The sequence below is a fragment of the Felis catus genome, chromosome A1, assembly GCF_018350175.1.
Source record: "Felis catus isolate Fca126 chromosome A1, F.catus_Fca126_mat1.0, whole genome shotgun sequence".
In the NCBI taxonomy this organism is placed as follows: Eukaryota; Metazoa; Chordata; class Mammalia; order Carnivora; family Felidae; genus Felis; species Felis catus.
In genome coordinates, this window is record NC_058368.1 from 71,139,416 (window position 1) to 71,160,035 (window position 20,620).

The 20,620-nt window shown below is 49.4% G+C and overlaps 1 protein-coding gene across 2 annotated transcripts; it reads left to right on the top strand.

Moving 5' to 3' along the window:
* Nucleotides 1-1,188: 1,188 nt before the first annotated feature.
* On the top strand, nucleotides 1,189-5,933 carry ZIC2 (Zic family member 2). 2 transcript variants are annotated; one of them, XM_023252910.2, is made up of 3 exons: nucleotides 1,189-2,283; nucleotides 4,085-4,248; nucleotides 4,474-5,933. In XM_023252910.2, exons 1-3 carry the CDS (start codon nucleotides 1,212-1,214, stop codon nucleotides 4,834-4,836), a joined length of 1,599 nt encoding a protein of 532 aa, XP_023108678.2. In that variant the 5' UTR covers nucleotides 1,189-1,211; the 3' UTR covers nucleotides 4,837-5,933. The 2 variants fall into 2 exon arrangements, with proteins under 2 accessions (XP_023108678.2, XP_044911371.1); XM_045055436.1 differs by having other exon boundaries at nucleotides 4,437-4,608.
* The last annotated feature ends 14,687 nt before the right edge of the window (nucleotides 5,934-20,620 follow it).

Genomic DNA, 20,620 nt, shown 5'->3' on the forward strand with positions numbered 1-20,620 from the left:
ACCGCAGCAGAAAAGGGGGGACCTGATTTGGCCTCTTCGCACTTGCTCGGGTCTCGGACACCGGTCGGTCCTCAGGAGTGCGGCTGCCGGCTCCGGGTCCAGCGCCCCGAACCGACCGGCGAGAGGGAGCGAGCGAGCTAGAGATCACTTTTTTATTGTTGTTATTGTTTTTCAGCCTAGCCTCCCCTCCTCCCCTCCCTTTGCTAGCCTTCTCCCCTCCCACAGCCCCAATCTCTCCTCCTCCCCCTCCTCCTCCTCCCGCACAACTTAAAGAAAGAGGGAGCGGCGCGGCCGCTTCCTTCATCTGGGGGAATTCGTGGCTGCTGCAAGTTTACTACGCGAGGCGCAGCCAATGCCAAGCGCGGAGGACGAGGAGGGCTAAACACCTCGGCCGCGGCTCCGAACAATACCCGCCGCGCACGGGGCGGCGCGAGTAGGGCCGCGGGGGAGGGAGCGGCCGACCGAGCGCGCTGCGGAGCGGGCGCCCGGCCTCCGCCTGCTGCCCTTGTGCCCCCGCCGCGGTCAGGTGGAGCCGCGGGCGCGCCGGGCCGGGGCGCGGAGCGCAGAGCTCGCCTCCGTCCCCTCCTCGCCCTCCTGCCTGGCCCGTTGCACAGCCGCCGCGCTCGGGCACCGTGGCCCCGCCGCTGCTGTGATTTCATTCTGCCGGCGCCGCTTGGTGCTGCCGGGCCCCGGGTCCGCGGGGCTGGTGAGCGAGTGAGTGTGTGCGTGCGCGCGCGGGTGCGCGCAGGGGTGGGGGCCGCGGCGCTGCGCTCGCCCCCCGTTGGCCCCCCTCTCCGCTGAGCTCCCCACACCTCCCTCCCGCTCCCTCCTCCCGCCCGCCCTCCCCTGCCCTGCCCGCCCGCCCCCGCCGCAGCTCCTTTAATACACTTTGGTTCTCCGCCTGGCTTTGGACTCTTCTCCTCCTCCACCTCCTCCTCCTCCTCCTCCCGCGCCTCCTCCGCCGCCGCCTCCTCCTCCTCTTCCTCTCCGCGCCTTCGCTCCGCGCCCGGCCGCCGGAGGCAGATCCAGGCGGCGGCGGCGGCGGAGGCGGCGGGCGCAGGAGCGCGGCTCCCGGGGCTGAAGCCACCACCACCACCGCCGCCTGCGCTCGGAGCCGGGCGGCCGCTGGACGCACAGCGCGCGGGGCGGGAGTGGGAGCGGAGGAGGCGCGGGGCTCGCCGGGGCCGGCGGGGCGGGTGGGCGCGCTGGCCATGCTCCTGGACGCGGGGCCGCAGTTCCCGGCCATCGGGGTGGGTAGCTTCGCGCGCCACCATCACCATTCGGCTGCGGCGGCGGCGGCGGCTGCTGCCGAGATGCAGGACCGCGAACTGAGCCTGGCCGCGGCGCAGAACGGCTTCGTGGACTCGGCGGCCGCGCACATGGGCGCCTTCAAGCTCAACCCAGGCGCGCACGAGCTGTCCCCCGGCCAGAGTTCGGCGTTCACGTCGCAGGGCCCCGGCGCCTACCCCGGCTCTGCCGCGGCTGCCGCCGCCGCCGCCGCGCTCGGGCCCCATGCAGCGCACGTCGGCTCCTACTCTGGGCCGCCTTTCAACTCCACCCGGGACTTCCTGTTCCGCAGCCGCGGCTTCGGGGACTCGGCGCCGGGCGGCGGACAGCATGGGCTGTTTGGGCCAGGAGCCGGCGGCCTGCACCACGCGCACTCGGACGCGCAGGGTCACCTCCTCTTCCCTGGCCTCCCGGAGCAGCACGGGCCGCACGGCTCTCAGAATGTGCTCAACGGGCAGATGCGCCTGGGGCTGCCGGGCGAGGTATTCGGGCGCTCGGAGCAGTACCGCCAGGTGGCCAGCCCGCGGACCGACCCCTACTCAGCGGCGCAGCTCCACAACCAGTACGGCCCCATGAATATGAACATGGGTATGAACATGGCAGCTGCCGCGGCCCATCACCACCACCACCACCACCACCCTGGTGCCTTTTTCCGCTACATGCGGCAGCAGTGCATCAAGCAGGAGCTCATCTGCAAGTGGATCGACCCGGAGCAGCTGAGCAACCCCAAGAAGAGCTGCAACAAAACTTTCAGCACCATGCACGAGCTGGTGACCCACGTTTCCGTGGAGCACGTCGGCGGCCCGGAACAGAGCAACCACGTCTGCTTCTGGGAGGAGTGTCCGCGCGAGGGCAAACCCTTCAAGGCCAAATACAAACTGGTCAACCACATCCGCGTGCACACAGGCGAGAAACCCTTCCCCTGCCCCTTCCCGGGCTGCGGCAAGGTCTTTGCGCGCTCCGAGAACCTCAAGATCCACAAAAGGACCCACACAGGTAACTGCGGGCCGGGACAGGGATGGGGCGCGGAGAGGAGAGAGGCTGTGGTTGGTTGGCTGGGGGAAACGCGCCGACCGCCAGCCCCTGCTCTCGGATGGGAGGTGTTTTTGTGTACCGGAGACAGCCAGCGGCTTGTTTTTGTTGGAATGAAAGAATAGTATCGGGCTGGGTTTTTCCATGTACGGAAACTGAGTTTTAAATGATCAGTGTAACATCAAATATATGTTTTGGGTGATGCAGTTGCTTCATTTGCTCAGCCTTGGTTAATAATTTCCGTTCTAGATAGAACGCACAAAATAAAACTGCTCTCCAACTCGGCGCCCGGGAATCGAGCCTAGAGAGGATTTTGCCAGCTTGTCTGGATGTGCTTTTCTGCTCCGGCTGTGTGTCTGTGTTGGGTGGCTTGTGTGTTTTCCCACTTCTTTTACTCCGGGTCCAAACGTCCTTCCCGGGACTGTTTTTCCATTAAATGAGTCTGATGCGAGCCGAAACTGTAGAGCATTTCTTGTTTTTTAAAAAAAAAAAAAAAAAAAAAAAGTGTTTTTAAAGCCTATTTAGGGGTAGGTCACGGGGCTTTACGGTGGATTCGCAATAGTTTGTGAAAGTCTCTGATGGGCACCAGAGGGTTTGCGATTCCAAACTTGGACCAACAACTCGGTCAGAGAAAACCCCGGGGCAGCGCGGCCCCGCGGGGCAGTCGCGTGAGAAGAGGGAGCTGCAAAAGAACGCGCCTCTCGCCTCATAGATTATTCATCTCTGACCAGGTCCCAGCCAAAATCGTGCCAGACGATTTCCTAAAAGAAAGCCAAATGTTTTAGCAACTTCCCCCGTCAATATTTACTCCAAAGTGGGGATGCGCCAGCGGCCTATTGTTCTCTTCCGGGAAGGGAGGGAGCCGAGGTGCGAGACAAGCTTTTAACAAGGTTTAAAATTTGAGAAATTTATTTGCATGAAATGCTTTCGAGTCCTGTGTCTGAGCGGATGTCTTTAAAAAACAATTTAGGTGCTAATGGAATTTAACGTTAAACGGCCCCCTTTCCAAGAGGAACGATGTTTGAGTTCTCACACCTCTAAATGACTCCAAGCATTTGGAATTCTGGCAACAGGATGCAGGGACCGCCAGAAAATTAAACAGGGAGATTTTGAAAGCCTTTGCTGACGCCCCCACCCCCCACTGCCCAGCCTGTGCCTATGCAATCGCTAGATGTTGTCTTATCTCTAATATTTACCTTTTTTTCCCCGGCTTATTTTAAAATGACTGGAAGTGAGACTAGAAGAATGGTTAATTTAATTTGCAGAATTTTGGATGAAATATACTGGCTCAGTTACGAGCCACAGTCCCATCCCCAAACAACATAGCAACTCCAAATGTAATTGCCTACTGGCCCCAGAGACAAACCGACAGCAGCCCAGCAGCCTGTGTGATTTTGATGATGCCCTAAATATTTTGTCATAATAACAGCTTCTCCATGGCGAGACCAATTTGTTAGAGGCTGCGAATCCAAGGAGCCCTATAGAAAGGTGGGCAGGACGGGGTGCTACCCCAAATTCATTATAAATCTCAGGAAATGGGTGTTAGTCTGGAAGACAATTAAAATATGACATAAATGAGCAGGACTGTCAGGTGGGAAGGCAGTTAATTTCATCTTCAGCTACAGAGGCGATCCGACCTGGCTAAGGGACCCAGGCCCTTCCAGTTCCTCTTTCCTTCTGGAAGCGGCCTTGTTCCCTCCAGAGTGGGTGGGGGCTCCGGGAAGGTCTGGGTGTGGGCAGCAAGCGCCCCTGTTTCTATCCACAGGGGAGAAGCCGTTCCAGTGTGAGTTCGAGGGCTGCGACCGGCGCTTCGCCAACAGCAGCGACAGGAAGAAGCACATGCACGTCCACACCTCCGATAAGCCCTATCTGTGCAAGATGTGCGACAAGTCCTACACGCACCCCAGCTCGCTGCGGAAACACATGAAGGTACCACCGGGGAGGCCGGGAGGAGTGTGAGGCCGCTGGCCCGCGGCGCCGGCTCCCAACCGGCGCGGACAACCGCTGCCAGCCTGGGAAGGCCAGGGTTCCCCGGGGCCCCGGCGGGCGGGGAGGGCCTTTCTTGGAGGTGCTCTCCCCCGGGAGCCCGGCCCCACAGCAGCTGCACTCACACCCAGTCCCCTTTGGTCTCCCCTCCCGGCTTTTGTCTTGCAGGTCCATGAGTCCTCTCCGCAGGGCTCCGAGTCCTCCCCAGCCGCCAGCTCAGGCTACGAGTCGTCCACGCCCCCGGGGCTGGTGTCCCCCAGCGCCGAGCCCCAGAGCAGCTCTAACCTCTCCCCGGCGGCGGCGGCGGCGGCGGCAGCGGCGGCGGCGGCGGCGGCGGCCGTGTCCGCGGTGCACCGGGGCGGAGGTTCGGGCGGCGGCGGCGGCGCGAGCGGCGGCTCCGGCGGAGGCAGCGGCGGCGGGGGCGGCGGCGGGGCGGGCGGCGGGGGCGGCGGCGGCAGCGGCGGCGGGGGCAGCGGGACAGCCGGGGGCCACAGCGGCCTCTCCTCCAACTTCAATGAATGGTACGTGTGAGAGCCCGGGGCCTCTCTTCCTCTCCCGGTCCCCGCCCTGGCGCAGCCCTCCCGGTGGCGAGCGCTGAGGGCACCCTGTGATGTGTTGTTAAAATTATGAATCTGATTTTTATGATGATGAAAATGATTTTACCAGCAGAAGGATTTTTAAAAGTTTGTTTTTGTTTTTGTTTTTGTTTTTAAATAATCTAGGCATGAAAAGCAAAAATATCCCTTCCGGAGTCTCCGCTGAAAACATAAAATAAGAAATTTAAAAAAAAAATAATAAAAAATAAAAAACCCATAAAAATCTTGAACCAAACCCTCCTTCCCTTCCCCCCATGCCCTCTTTTCCTTCTCACCCACTTCCCAGTCTTCTGACAAACTGTACATAGCGAACTCCTTCCTTCTCCAAGGTGGTTTTAATGGCTTCTTGGTGTATAGAAGTTTGTCCATTTGTAACTCTCCGGATTGCGTTCCTCCCTGCCTTTCTTCCCTTCTCTTCCCCAAGTGATGGGCTTTTTCTTTTCTCTTTTTAGTTCACCCGGTTTCTTTTTAAGTAATGTGGAAGAAAATGGTTTATTTTGTATCGTGGTATTGAATATTGTGTTCCTTTTTATGAGGCAACTTGATTGTAAACTTCATGCAACTATAGACTGGAAAAAACCGAGCCGTGCCAAAGTCTCCCTTCTGTTTCTTCAACACATTGATCCACAGCACACACACACCACCACCACCACCAACGCTTGTGAATGTATTTTTCTGTTAGCTGGGTTTACATGTGATGTTTTAGTGCTTTTGCAAGTTCAATTTGTTAGTTCCTGTATGAAAGATTGTGGGGGAAAATAAACGTTGTGCCGTTAGCTTTTCCGTAATAACACCCTTCCTTCTGTAAATACCCGTTACCATATTTATCCATTTGTAATTAAATTATGGTATTAACTTGCTACAGAGGAAACAATATTTATAAAGAATGTTTCTTAACTATAAATATGTACAATTGTGGGCATAAACTGTTTCAGATTTTTTATTTGAAGGTTTTAAGTGGTTTGATCATTTCTTGTGATATGTTTTGAGAGTAATGCATACAGAAATATAATAAAATGTGTTGAAACTGCATGAACATACTTTTTTTTTTTTTTTCTAGCAGAGTTCTTAAAGAAAAAGGGGAAGGGGGCAGCTGAGGGTTGACATGGGTATGGAACAGCTGCCTAAATGAAGGGGAGGAACCACCTTACCTTCTAAGGAGGAAGGTGTATGTATGCATAGGAACCAGGCCAAAATGCCCCTTTGGCAGATAGTCTCAAAATTATTTTCTATGTCCTTTGTTTGTAGCTGAGAGTGAATTAAATTTTTGGAAGGGCCCTGTGAGGACTGGTGGCTGGAACCTTCAGAGTTTCTAATGGCTCCATTATCTGAGGGAGTGCCTTTCTTTCAGCTATTTGGACTGGATTTAAGAGCACTAAACATTTCCTTATTCTTTGTTTTCCCTCTTCCCTGCCCCCTTTCCTCTCCCTCCCTCTGAAAAGCTGAGGTACAGTTATTTTTAATTGCACATTTAAAACTGAGCTGAGTACTTTGTTTTTGAACTTGGCCCGGTGATTATAGTTTAAGGGCCCTTTTCTACCTAAAGTGTTTTCTTGGAATTTCAGAGAGCTTGCTCAAGAAAGTCTGCTTATCCTCAGAGCTGCTGCGCACCAACAAGGAAGATGTTAAAGGGAAGAAGGTGACAGAGTACGCTTTAATTTAGGAGAATAACAAACCCTTGGCTCAAAACAAAAGAGAATCTCTGCAAGAATTCAGTAAAATAGAGTAAGATGTAAAGACTAAAATGGTCAGGCGTGAGTGAGGCAGAGCATTGAGGACCAGTTTGTCTATAAGGTTTGCAGCTTTAATCTTCTCCTGTGCAAGAATTTATCAGATTTCAAACTCAGTGCTCTAAGGAATAAGGCAAAAATAATTTTAACAATCAAAGGGTAGGAATGGGGTAGAAATAAGCAGGCATCAAAGGGTAGAAATAATCTTAAAATTATTTTGAAATCCCCGAGCCATGAAAATGTCTCCATTTCTTCCTTACTATGCCCCCACACCCCCCCAGTACTGAGAAGATTGGGGCTTCAGTCCTCGACACCTACCTAGGATCGCCCAGCAGGTTCTGTCCGGGGAGACCCAGGTCTCCGCGGAAACCGCTATTTCTATCCTTCCCTTCCATGGTCGCCTGAGCTGCAGGGCCAGTCAGGCTAGGCCAGAGGGCTGTTTGGAGAGAAGGGCAACTCTGACCTGGAGGCCACCTACTCAATGCGGAGGGAAAGACTCCAGCCTGGGTGTGTGTGTGTGTGTGTGCGCGCGCGCGCGCGTGTGTGTGTCCCAGAGGGTGACAGACACCAGGCTAGCCCTCCCCAGCGGACCTACGAACTGCCCAAGCACCAGCTCCTGAAGCAATCAACCCCCTATTAAAGTCAAATTTATAACCCCTAATAATATTAAGGAAAATTATTAAAATAATTGGCATATGTTACTGATCCTTGGGAGATTTCATTGAACACATTATAAGCTGTGAGGAAAAGCCTTTAGTTTTTCAACCCACCCCCCGGAGGAGGGGACGAAGGAATCAGATGAAATATTTATCATAACTCGGGCAAGAATGAAATGGTATATCATAAATGTTTAAAACTTTTTTTCTTTTTTTGGTGGAAATTACTGGCTTTGGGACACCTCCCCAATCTAAAGAGAAGAGTGGCGTGGAGGTGTGTACTTTAGTATCAGCTCAAGGCTTGGGGCGTTTCTTCTCATTTGGGGGAAGGAGAGGGACAACGTCAAGAAGAGGCAGACGCTGTCGCAGCCTTGAGTGGGCTGGCTGGCTTTCCACGCTCAATGTCGAGAGCTACCGCTGGGCCCTTTAGGTCCAGGGGAGCTGATCCTAGTTTTCAGCAGGAAATAAAAATGAGAAGGCGCCTGGCGCGAGGAGGAGGAAGATCGCAGCCTGGGGGTGGTTTCCTAGTCCACGCTAGGGTATGAGGAGCGGACGCGAGCAGCTTTCCCGCAAGATGGCTCCCAGCTCTGCGGCCCCTGAAGCCCACCGCTTTGTCCAAACCAGTCACCCAGCCGGTGGTGTGGCCCACTCTCCGCCTTCCCCTAACACGCTTCGAATCCCGGAGACAGGGTGGGGGAGGGGAAGATGGCAAAGTGGTCAAAGGTGTCAGCATGGCTCAAGCTAGAGAGCGCGAGGGAGGCTGGCGGCCCAAGATTCTGCGCCGCAACCGGGCGCCTGGGCCTGGGGGTGGGGGTTGCGTGCGTCTCTCCCACTGTTGCGTAAATGGAGCTGAATTCTAACCTGCCCTCGCGTGGACTCCGGAACTACAGAACTGGGGCCCATCTTCGCTTCCTTCAGGGAATCAGGGAACCAGAGCTGCGTCTCTGGTTCCCTGCTCGCGGGGAGGCTCGACTGCCTCCGCCTGAGGACGGTTTCTGCCGGTCACTGCCATCAACTTGAACTTCAGAGCGCCCAAGCTCGCTCCCTTTGCTCTCGGCTCCATCCACCACCAAATAACTTCCCTCACGCGGGAGTCGCTTTATCCGGAGGCAGCTGGAGCCCCCTCGGGAGGCCCATCATTATTATTATTAATTATCGTGATCCTCACTGCATTATTAATGACCACAATGATAACTGGCATCGGTATCAGCTTCTCCCTGTTCAATGAAGTCCCCCAAGTGTCAGGCGGGGAGGAGGTCACTCTTGGAGCAGAGGCCGGGTTGATTCTGTTCTGGGCGCAAGAGGAGGCTCTACTAAGGCCGAGGCCCGGCTGGACGACGCGAGTAGAGGAAGCAGGTCCCAGGCCCAGCACACCCGGCCCCTGCGGTCCTGGCCCCTTTCCTTTCTGCGGGCACCTTCTCTTTTCCTCCTCCCTCCCACCCCCGCCCCCTTTGTCTCTCTCTCTCTCTCTCTCTCTCTCTCTCTCTCTCTCTTTTCAGACGGATGTTTTCAGTATCAAGTGGTGTATTTTCCGCACAAAACTGTGAAATCTAGGGCAAATCACAGGCTGGACCGGAGTTTCGGGGTTCCCTGTACACCCCGCTGTTCTTTCTCATTCCAGGGTTGGCTAGGAAGGCCTGGGTTTTCCAAGTGATCGGTCGCCGTCCGGATAGGCAGGACTGACTGGGGGAGGTGTGTTCTAGTAGGATACGCGGGGGCCACCAAATACTCGAGCCTGGGATCCTACCCTCCCCTATATCACGCCCCCGAAATCACCCAAAGGGTGCGCTAGGCCTGTGTCCAAGAGCTAAGAAATAAAGAGCTCAAAATAATATCCCACCAAGACTTGGTTGAACCCTTGAATGCGTTTTTACTTAAGCGGACACGTGCCCCGGAAAGCGACCCTCGGGATCCAAAATATACGTTCAATAAATACTGGAGGATTGATTGATTATATAGTCTGATACCCCTCTGGTTCCACAGAAACTCGGAGCTGCTGGGCCCACTGCTACCCCCAGCAGACCACAATGAACGGTTTCTATTTTTAACTGGCAGCTTAGAACAGGACTGGAGCCGTGTCGCCCTCCTTGCTAAACCCCCTCCCCAACCCTCAACAGATTGTTGCAAGGGTTCTATTTTAGGGAAGAACCTAGATCCAGAAGGGATCGAGTGATCGGGCATAAACCCTCGGGTCGTCCCGCTGGGCTCCTGAGAAAGAAAAGGCAGCCTTGGCAGTTTGAACAGGGTGTTACGAATGAGAACTTCTGTAAACCATAACCAGGGCAGCCGGAGGGTTCGAGTTCACGGTCAAGGCTGTGGGCGACTGGGGCCGCAGTGTCCACGCCCCGCTCCGCCCCTGCTCTGCCGCGGCCCAGATTGCGAGCAGGGCGCGCAGAGCTAGGGTCCTCCCACTACCGCCCCGCCCCTCAGGCCCAGTCCGAGAATTGTCCGTGCTGGGGCCACCTCGTTGCCCTTGCACGTTTCCCTTTTGTTTTCAGGGCTCGACGAGCTTTTGAAGAGGTGACACTTCGCTTCGTCTGCACACCTGCAACGTGCCCTTGTCCCGAATCGAATCCCGCATCCTGCCTCCCAGTCATTCGGGATAAGGCTCTGCGCAGCCACCAGGCCAGAGCTGCGGGCGCCGCATTCACTAGCATGCGCGCACACAGACCCCCCACATACGCACACATTCTCTCTCACAATCTCTCCACGCCTTAACACACACACGCACACGCACACGCACTCACATATGCTTGCCTCCTTCGGCATCTCCCTAGGCACCCGCTCGCGTGCGTGGGATGGACCTGAGTCGCAAAGATTGGGGACGTGTGGACAGAAGACCCAGCAGGAGATGCTCCCCTCACCCGTCCATTTTTTCCCAGATCCCCCCACCCCTATGGCCTCCCTCCAAAAGGGCCATGCCTGCCCAGAACTCTCTATCCAACTTGGTTTTTTGAGAGTCCGCTGTCTGGGCCTTATTTCCCAGGCTCGCACCTCGAGCCACCAGCCGGAGACAGTTTGGGTGGGGGATCCCCGCACACAGTGCGGATCGCTCAGCCCCATTTCCCTGGTAATGTGATAGGCCAGACTGTCCGGCAACCCCGAGAACCCACCGCCTCCCGGTGTGCTTTGGGAGGTTGCTCCCTTACCTCTCAGTTAAACCAGGAGGGAGGGAGTTTTCTAAACCCTCGCTCCCCTCCTCCAACCCCTGCCCTTAGCCTCTTTTCCTAACCTCCCGAAGCCAGTATTTTTCTGTCCCTGAGGCCAAACCTGGTGGCCTGGGGGACCAGAACAGGGCGCAACACCGCCAGAGAGGTTGGGGGTAGAAGTAATAATGTTAATAACGTCAAAGATAAGCATCCTAGTTAACGCTCTCGGACTGGGTAGCTCCCTAGAGACTGGGGGAGGCCTGGGGCAGCTACAGACCGCTCGGGGCTGGGAGTGGGCCTGGGTTCTTCTATGGGGGAGAGTGCGGAGGGTGTTCTTATGTTGTCCCCCCTCCCCCAAGTAAATCTCGGGTCTGGAACCAGGCCGAGCCAGCGACCGCCTGGCCAGTAGCCGCGCTGGGCCTCTGGCTGCAGACGCGCGCGGTTCCTTCTTTTTCTTTCTCCTGGGTCACCCGACACACAGTAGTTGGTGTGGCGGAGTATGGTTTCTCGAAACTCTTCGGAGTTGGTTGGGTCTGTTTGCCCGTTGCCCCCACCCCCCATCCCCCTAACCCAGGACTGTTCCCCCTCCCTCTCCCTGCCGGCAGATGAATGGTGGCTTTAATGATCCTGGGCACGGCGTTGGGCCGCCGGTTCTGAAGATGCTCTGACCTGTAGGGAGGGCGCGAGAGGTCAGGCGCACGCAGGGCCAGGCTTGGGCTCCTCCCAGGCCCACGCTGCTCCGATATTGATCTTGGGAGAAAGATAAACAGAAAAGCTGGACCTTCGGTCATGAATACTAATGAGCCAGGGTAGGAGTTTTAATTGCTATGGACTTCCTTTTTCCAGTTAATCTTTATTGCAGACTTCGGAATCAGTCTTTTTGAGCTTCGTTTTTGTCTCCTTCTCTCTCCGCCCTCCTTCTTATATTTTCATTTGAAATGCCCAGGCGAAAGAGACCTGTGTCAACTTGACTTTATCCCTTTCGCAGTGCCCGTGTGAGCGCGAGAGCCCACAGCCCGCGTTCCCAGCAGGGCGCTTCTTCTGCTCACTAATTCTGGAAATGTAGGGGATCCTATAAAATAAATTGTTTCAATGTGGCTTTGGCGAGTCTGCTTCTTGACTTCCTCACCCTTATTGTTTCAAAGACTTCGTGTGTCCTTGGCCTTTAAACTTCCTCTTGACAATTGCATCTTTTCTCCAGGCACTGAGATCCTTTCTACTCCAGACGGGTGTATTCCATCCCCAAACGTTCCCGTTTCTCAAGTCTCCAGGATTTGACACTGGCTTTGCCAACCGCGGTGTCTAAGTGTTTCAATCTAGTAGCGAATTCTTAGGCAAGCTAATTCGTCAGTTTACATAATTGCAGTGTTTTCTTTGGTACCTGTAAGCAATCGTGAAATCTGAGACAGGAACCTAAGGGAATTTCCAGAAACATTTCTGTCTCCATTCTTAATATGCATTTGATAAGTTAGTTTTACTGTTTTTCTTAAAATAAACCCATTCTTGAATTGAAAATTCTCTTGAAAATATATAAATCGACTGTAAATCCCATAAAGCAGTTTCGGCTGTGCGATCAGGAGAGAGAGAGAGAGGGAAAAAAATGCAAGCCCGTTTCTGCAACAGACTATGAAACTCCAGGCAAAACCAAACCAAACAAAAACAAAAACCAGCTGTATTAGAATAATCTCCAGTATTATTTTGATCTTCAAAGTTTGGGACAAAATAAACCCGCATTTCACATCCTTGTCAATAGGTCCCAGCACTGAAGTCTCCTGAGGATTCTGTTCCACTTACACTTTTCAGTCCAAACTTTTTTTCTTCACACAATGATTTATTATGTAGGTAATTTTAGGGGATACAGTTTACAGCTTGAATTATTAGACTGAACACCTCTGGCTGACACCACTGTGCCTTTTTTTTTCAGCCTGCAGCTGTGAGTCACAACCCCATTTTCATACCCAACCGCTGCACATTCCTCCACAATGTATATTTCCTTCTCGCAAAGATCAAACATGCTTTGGTCAAAGTGTTTATTTTAAAATACAGGAAAATTAAAACTAAACACAGCTCTACTGAAAAATCCCCCAATGTATCATATTTTTCCTCCTCCTGTGCCCACAAAAAAAGTAACAAGTTGTAGCACTTTCTGGAATAAAATTTCAAATCGAAGGGGAACACAGGCACATACAGACTCGATTTTCATTTTATTATTGAAACACATCAGGAAATCTCCCACTTCTCTTCATATTTGAATCCTGTTTGGACGTCTTTAGTTTTTACCACACAAAATCACAAGCAGCAGCAGCAACAATAGCAACGTATCTTTAAGACGTTGACAGGCATCTATTTTATTCACCAACCTATACACTCATCATTTCTAGTTCATTTTTCCATCTCAGTATTTTTTTTAAACCGTATCATCCACAAGATAACTTAAGGGGGAGAAGGATATTTTGAAGTATTTGCCAACAGGAAGGGGGGGGGGAAGTAACTCAGAAACAACTTAATATTTCCCAAGCATCTGGGTAGGTTTTTGGTATGTACATGTGTTTCCTTTTCCCTTTCAAATTAAGGTGAAAAATTATAAGGTAAAATCACTTTTTTTTTTCCAGCACCTAAATCATGTGAAGTGGATTTGAACTGCAGATTTTGATGGACAAGTTGTCCTTCTGTAGCCTACTATCCACTGATTTTTTCAAGCTTCTCTTGATTCCCATATGACAGGCATATAGACCTCAGCCACTCCTCTCCTGGGCAGTTTACTTAGCTTTTCAAGCCACACAGTTCTTTAACGGGGCAGAAACTGGTAGGCTGTTTTTAATCAAGTTTGGAAGCGGAATCTTTTCCCTCTGATGACTGTGCCCAGGGGTGGATCCGGCTGAATGTCTGGCGCTGCGGGCTGCAGGCTCGGCCACCCCTTTTTCAGACACAACACCGGAGAGGGGTATTGAAATAATTGCGTGTGGCAGAAATGTTAAAAAAAAAAAAATTAACCCCTCTTACTTCCCATACTTCTGAACTAAAAGGCAAAAGAAGTCAAAAGGAAATCTGAAATAATATTCACTTACCTGCCTAAGGCAGACCAAGAAACTGGAAAACGACTTGATGCTTTGAAAATGTACTCTACAGAATCTTTCAAATTAAATGCTGCTTAAGATCAACGGCAGTAAAAAAAAAAAAAAAAATGTTTAATGATTTGATTGGTTACAACCTTCCTAGATATTACTGATAAATGAATCCGGCTAGAAGTTTCTTTCTAGAAAGAATTGGGAGGGCATATAGAAAATAAGCCATATGTGATCCTCTTTCCTGTTCTTTAAGGGGAGATAAATTATAGTACATACTATTTGGATTTTTAAAAATTTCAAATAAATAAATAAAAATATCTAGCCCTCAAATACTATTGAGAATTCTTTGCATGAGTGAGGAATCAAGGATTTTCAAGATGAAGAACAAAACAAGGAGTCAGATTACAATCTTCCTCTAAATACATTTCTTCCTCTGCTGGGTTTTCAAATGATCTCTGTGGTGACTGTTTATCTGAACAATCCATTCAAATTAAAATGAATTGAATATTTTCCCCTTGATAGTTTAACTTCTGACACACAAAGCATTTCTAAAAGTTCTAAATAAAATCAAAGGCTTTTCATAAAGCCTTAGTAACAACATTACTTGTCATGGCTAAATCAATTTATTGTGAACTTCCTTTCATCTTTGGTAGATTATCTGATACATCAAAAATATCTCACCTTGAAAATATCAACTTTTCTGTTAATGGTATGAGAGGTTATTTTCATGATATGCAGTTTGTGATTTTTGATTCATTTTTTTTTTAATCCAAGAGAATTAATCCAAAAACTGATTTGGACTAAGGAGGAGAAATCTTAAACTATAAATCAAACATATCTCAACTACCTCCCAGTACATGCATATACACACCCTTCTTGTGAAAAGAAAATGTTTTAGCTAAAGAAAGCAGTCATATCAGCCATCTGACTTCAAATGCCTTCTAGAGAAGTCTATCACGGTTATTTTACATTATGGGAAAACTGTCACCTAAAGTTTCAGGGTGACATTTTTCTAAATCTTCACATGATAATTTATTAATTCAGATAAGTAAAAAACAATTGATTTTATCTGGCAAAATATTGCTTCATCTATCTGTTAACATAGATATCTCTCATAGGGTGGTATTGTAATTTATGTAAGTTCTCTCTTTTTTTGACAACTGAGTTCACTTGTAGTCTACTATTCTCTTGTGTCCCCAACATTTTTGCAGTCGAAAGTTGAATGCTGGGCACCCTGAGGTTGGCAACCAAACCAATTGCTTTTTGTGGAAGCAAAAGGTGTCTCCCTCTGACAGATGCTACTTTAGGTGTATTTTCTTTGAAGCTCATCTCAGAATTCAATTGGCTTCATCATTTGCTACTGTTTTTCTAAGGTTTGTGGTCCAAGTGGCAGCCCTCTCTGAAACATACTGTAGGTTCTGTCTCATAGTGGCGAAGTCGCCCATTTCTTTGCTTCAAATTTCGTTTTGTGTTTAAAATACGATAACGTCAGTTTAAAAATCATTTTTAAGAGAGCACTTTCAAGAAGCACTTCCTCTCCTACTGCCAGACATCGCTGCTCCCCAACCTCTTGGCTGGAACCCTTGCTTTCGATTTGTTTGTTTCACGCATTTCCCTAAAGAACCCAGCTCTTTGCGCTATTTAATTCTGCTTCAAAAATGCATCGCTTGTGCCTTGAGTCTCTGTCTGAAACAAATTACCATCGAAAGTGTATCAGATTCGTTCCAAGTATGGATTTTGAAGCAATATTCCCATGTTAGAATATTTCTAAATTTGAAGAATATTTTAAAAATTGTTTTTGTTATGAGTCCACATTTTTGCAATGTATTTTCAATTGAAGAAGGGTTGCCTGTATTTCTCATGATAAACAAAAAGTAACGATTACTTTCTGCTTAGACCTTTATTATTATTTTTAGCCCGTGTATCATTACCTAACTGGTATGTGTTATTCTGTCCAGCTCTTGATGATCTAGTTGAATTCTAGACATTGTGCCAAGAAGTGTATTTGAAGCAGATAAGTACGTATAATACAAATGCGTTTTGTTAGACCTGATGGATGCTATTTTTCTTTTAATAGGTTTGTAGCAAACTAACACAATAACACAATGTATTCCTTTTCAAGGTACATTGTTGAAACAGGTCTATTAAGAGCGCGTTGAGCTATTTCTCGCTTCTATTGAACAGTCTGTTGCTCAAACACAACAGCCAACAAACGCCAGCTGCCTCAACAAAAGTAGAAACCTAACCCTTTTATGTAATGTTTTAACAGAAAGGGTAGCTCTGTTTAATTAAAAACATTGATGATTCAGTGAAACAATGGAAACTCAAGTTCAAGTGGTGCTCTATTGATTTAAGATGATTTTTACTAGCAATGGGTATAATTCATTTTTTCCCCCTGGCTTTCTCTTCTGTAAAGGGGTTCCTTCTTGTGGCATTATTTGGGTGAATAGGAAAAGACAGAGATGGCTATTGCCTTAGAAACCTGATTAACGCACGTCGCTTTGAGGGTAAGGTGTTTAATTTATAAGTGCACCCCATATTTTTTGTCAGTTTATTCGCGGTGGGGAAGCTTTGAAAGTAGCTCTTCTCAGCAGGTTAAAAAGTGAAGTCTGCGTCCTGGCATTTAAATGTCTTTGTTATTGTGTCAAGCAAGTTGTTGAAAACCGCATGCCCGGAATACTAAGGTTGGGTAGCTAGATGAGGCAAGTTGTGTGTGTGTGTGCGTGTGTATGTGTGTGTGTGTGTGTGTGTACGCGCGCCCCTGGGCGCAGGGCTGTGTGTGCTAGGACAATTATTTTCATCAGCTGCTTGCCTGCCCGCGCCCGACCGCTTCTCTTTGCAGAACCGACGGCCTCCAGGCTTTCAACTCTGAAAGCGAAGCAGGAGGAATTCCTCCATGGAGACTCCCTCCTTGGGAGCGTCGAACTCTCTCGGCCCTGCGGAGCGGGCCTCGGTCATGGGTACCCGGGTCGCCCCCACCCCCCACTCCGTCCCCCGGCAGGGGAGCGAGCACTCGAAGGCCGCGAGGATCCAGGTTTCGCCCTCCAGAGCCCTCCGTGAGGACAGCCCGGGAGGGGCGCCGGGAGCTCTGGGCGCCGGCCTCGGGGTCAAGGTGGGCGGAGGCAGGTGCTTCCCTCCGCCCGGAAGCCGGCGCCGCGGCGGCCGTGCTCGGCGGCCGCATTTCGCACTCCTTCCTCCCAGGCCGGCCCCGGAGACCGGTCTCCACTATTCCCGGACTCCCCGAGTGCGAGAAATTGGAGAACGCAGCTCCCGTCGATCTCCCTCCCGCGAACCAACGGGCACGAGGGCCCGAAGCCTGCAAAGCCGGCCTACAGGCCGCCCCTCGGGCCTCTGCGCGGGGCCCTTCCCTGTAGGACGCCCAGTCCGCCGCCTACAGAGGGGGGCGGGGTGGGCCAAGGCCAGGGGCCTTCTGGATCCTTTCCAGCGGCCAAACACGTCCCCGGGGTAAGGCCGGCGACAGAGCGCCTCGGACATCATTTGCTTTACACGGCTGCCACCCCGGTCCCGCGGCGGCGGCCTTGGAGCCGCTTCCTCCAGGCCAGGCCAGGCCGCGACAGGCCGCGACGGGCCTTGGTGCCGCACTTCCGCCCGTTCCCGGCGTCCCGCTCGCCTGGGGGTCAAAGGGCCCCGGGCCCCTTCCGGGGTTCTGCCTCGGCCACGTGCCGACCGCCGCTCGCACCCTGAAAGGCAGAGGACAGGCATGGCGATGAGGCCTCGAGGCCGCAGGTGGCAGCCCGTCAGGCCCACGTTCCCAGATGCAACCCGGGGAAAATGTAGCCCGGGAGGGAACGAGAGGGAACCGTCCACATGGGCCCCGCAGGCCTAGAGTGAATTATTTAAGCCCTTCCCGGTGTTTAAAGAGGTTTTTCAGTTTTTAAAGAATGTTGTAAAAAAATATCAGCCCTTGTTAACTCCCTCATTATATGCTTTTTTCTCTTCAGCCGAACAAGCCATATTTCCTGAAACTGAGGAGCTATGTAAGTGTTTAAACATGTGTCAAGTGTCTTATAAATAATACAAATTCATAAAGAAGAGGAGGAAATTTAACTGATACCTGAAGTACTTGGCATAGCTACGTTTCACTCTCGGGTTATTTTTGGCTGTGGAATCGTAGTAAGGAGACTACTCAGGGATTATGTGGCACCTCACAGAGCCCTTCCCTTTTCTTCGCCTGCTCACTCTGAGTCTGTACTGTTCTCATCTAGAAATGCCTTTGTCCAGTCCATGGAAGAAGTTCAAGTGGTCTGTTGAGTCTGTATAATATAGAGGTCATACTTAACTCAGAATTTGGGAGTGACCCTTCCTGTCTTTTCCTCTTCGCCACCCCGGCCCCCAGCCAAAGTGTCTGCCACTATGACATTGCTATGACATCCTGCACCCACCTTGTTAGAATGAAGGTTAGTGCTGCTTCTGGCAAAAAAAAAAAAAAAAAAAAAAGAGAGTAGGAGAAATGAGGTCTGGGCTTTAATTTGGGATCTGGGCTAGCAAATCATTTCAGTTTTTGTATTCATTGTCTTACCTAGAAAAGCTGAAAAGAAGATGCTGCCCTAACGTGATCTGAGGTCCTCTGAGAAGCGTAAGTACAAAATGTTATTTTACAGTAAAATGACATGTGTTGTTGTTTTGAAATTAGATTGAACTTTAGGGTTACCTCCACACTTCAGTTCCTTGGATGATATTTTTCATATTGATTGCCATTTTGGGAAAGATTTCTGTGGGTATTCTATTTCTAGCTGTTTTTAAAATGTCTAAATGCATGTCAGGCATCTCTTGTGTGTACCTTTTCGCTGCTGCTTCTGGGTATAGCTGGTGAGGAATGTAATGGTAATATGGAGTTGCTAGAGCTCTGCAGTGTTCATTGTTGATAATCTGTGACATATGTTGTCACAGGCTTCCTAAATGGTCTGCAATGTACTTTGTCAATTGTTTTAATATAAAGAGGCCTTTTCATTTTTATTTATAGCCCTCTCTCTCCTTAGAGCTTAGATTTGAATCTAAGGTGGTCTGAGCTAGGAATAATGCCTAATCTCAGGAACTATGAGACACTCAAAATTACTCCTCTCCTCTAAGCGCCAAGACTTTGTTTCAAGATCAAGCTACCTAATCTTTTCTTTGCTTAAGATAATAAATTTACTCCCAGGAGGTTTCTTAGTGTCTCACGTAAATAGATTTCAGGTAGTTGTCTTCTTGTTCTTGCAGAATTGCTCAGACATGTATGAACCTCAGGGATGAAAACAGACTGTATAGTTGGGGTTATTCCTCCTCCTAACAAATTCATTCGGAGTCAGATCTATATACACACTGATAAATTCCCAGGTTGGCAGATGAAAACTTTGCTGAGCTTAACAAATACCTTTTGGATGTTTAAACAGTCCCTAACAAGAATGCCAACCATCTGTTGAAAGCCAAACAATAAATGGTGAACAGAGTAGTCAATGCATAGATGATTTACTCATTTGTTATTCTTAAACATTAGCCAGTTGTCAACAAATTGATATCCAGGCCCTCTTTGAGCTAAGCGTGTGTTGCTAAAATCAGAGAGGACATTTTGATCTTTTTCTTTATGTGCCACTCCCCATTCCATGAGAGAACATGGTGCTTCTTTATAAGAAAAGGTGTACAGCATTTACTACGGTTATCAGTAAATTTACCACAGTTATCAGGTAGTTCGTTCCTTAATGGTGGAGTTAAGGCAATTACATAAAATGCCTAAATAATACAAAGTAAATAAGGCTAGAGTACAGGGAATGACTAAATAATACGAAGTGTAATGAGTACCTTGAAACGCATGTTTATAAATTTTTATAGAGTGTTCAGAGATGGATAAAATAATATCAGAAATTGTAGAAGATTACATACAGAGAACAATATTTAGGCTAGCAGCATTCTTCTCAACATCAACAAGGGATGTCTGAAGACAAAGGACTACTATTTCAAAAGGGCTGAGAGAAAGTAACTATAACCCAGAATGCCATACCCAGCTAAGTCATTATTTAAAAGTGAGGGCTAAATAAATATGTCTTCAGACCAAAAAAGTGGGAATTTACCACTCACTTTTGATAATGACTGTAAGAGGTTATAGTAGGAACAGAGGGGGAAAGTCTGTTAAATCTGGAAGGGGAGAGTGGACTGCAAGAGGAAATGGTGTATAAAGAAGTTGTTCACTGACGTGGGAAACTGAAAGAGGTATTGCATACATAAAATAATATAATGATTAGTTTAGGGTGTTTAAAACCATGATGGGAACACAACTTTCTCAAACTGAGAAAATCTGGTATGGCAGTTCATGATATAAACTCTTAGCAAACTAAGGAATAGAAGACGTCTTCCTCAGCCAGATAAAGAGCGTATACAAAATCCACAACTACCATAATACTCAAAGGAAAAAACTGAATACTTTTCCCCCTAAGATTGGGAACAAGATAAGGATGTCAGCTCTCACCACTTCTATTCAACATTGTTTTAGAGGGCCTAGCCTCATAGCCAGTTGCAATAAGTTAAGAAAAAAGAAAGAAAAGGCATAAGGATTGGTAAAGAAGGTCATAAAATTTATTTGCAGAGGATATAGCTGTGTTGGTAGAAAATCTAAATGAATCTACAAACTATCAAAAGTAATAAGGGCATTTAGCAAGATTAACTAGATACAAGGTCAAAATACAAAAAAGTCCATTGTATTTCTGTATGTCAGAAAGACACAAATGGAAAAGGAAAATTTTAAGGTACCATTTGCAATAACATTAAAAAAGATAAGGGAAAAATCTAACACAGATATGAAGAGGGAAGTAAGTAACAATAATGAGCACAGAAATGAATGAACTAGGAATCAAAGAGGCAAATTGAGAAGCTCAAGAAAATGAAAGTTGGTTCTCTGAAAAAAAATTCATTAAGTAGACAGACTTTTAATTAATTAAAAAATTGGGGCGCCTGGGTGGCGCAGTCGGTTAAGCGTCCGACTTCAGCCAGGTCACGATCTCGCGGTCCGTGAGTTTGAGCCCCGCGTCAGGCTCTGGGCTGATGGCTCAGAGCCTGGAGCCTGTTTCCGATTCTGTGTCTCCCTCTCTCTCTGCCCCTCCCCCGCTCATGCTCTGTCTCTCT

Bases quoted from the DNA above. Each gene is read 5' to 3' on its own strand.
- ZIC2 (XM_023252910.2), top strand. From the start codon at position 1,212: ATGCTCCTGGACGCGGGGCCGCAGTTCCCGGCCATCGGGGTGGGTAGC. The intron at 2,284-4,084 runs GTAACTGCGGGC...TTCTATCCACAG, and splicing joins CCACAAAAGGACCCACACAG to GGGAGAAGCCGTTCCAGTGT. The intron at 4,249-4,473 runs GTACCACCGGGG...TTTGTCTTGCAG, and splicing joins CGCTGCGGAAACACATGAAG to GTCCATGAGTCCTCTCCGCA.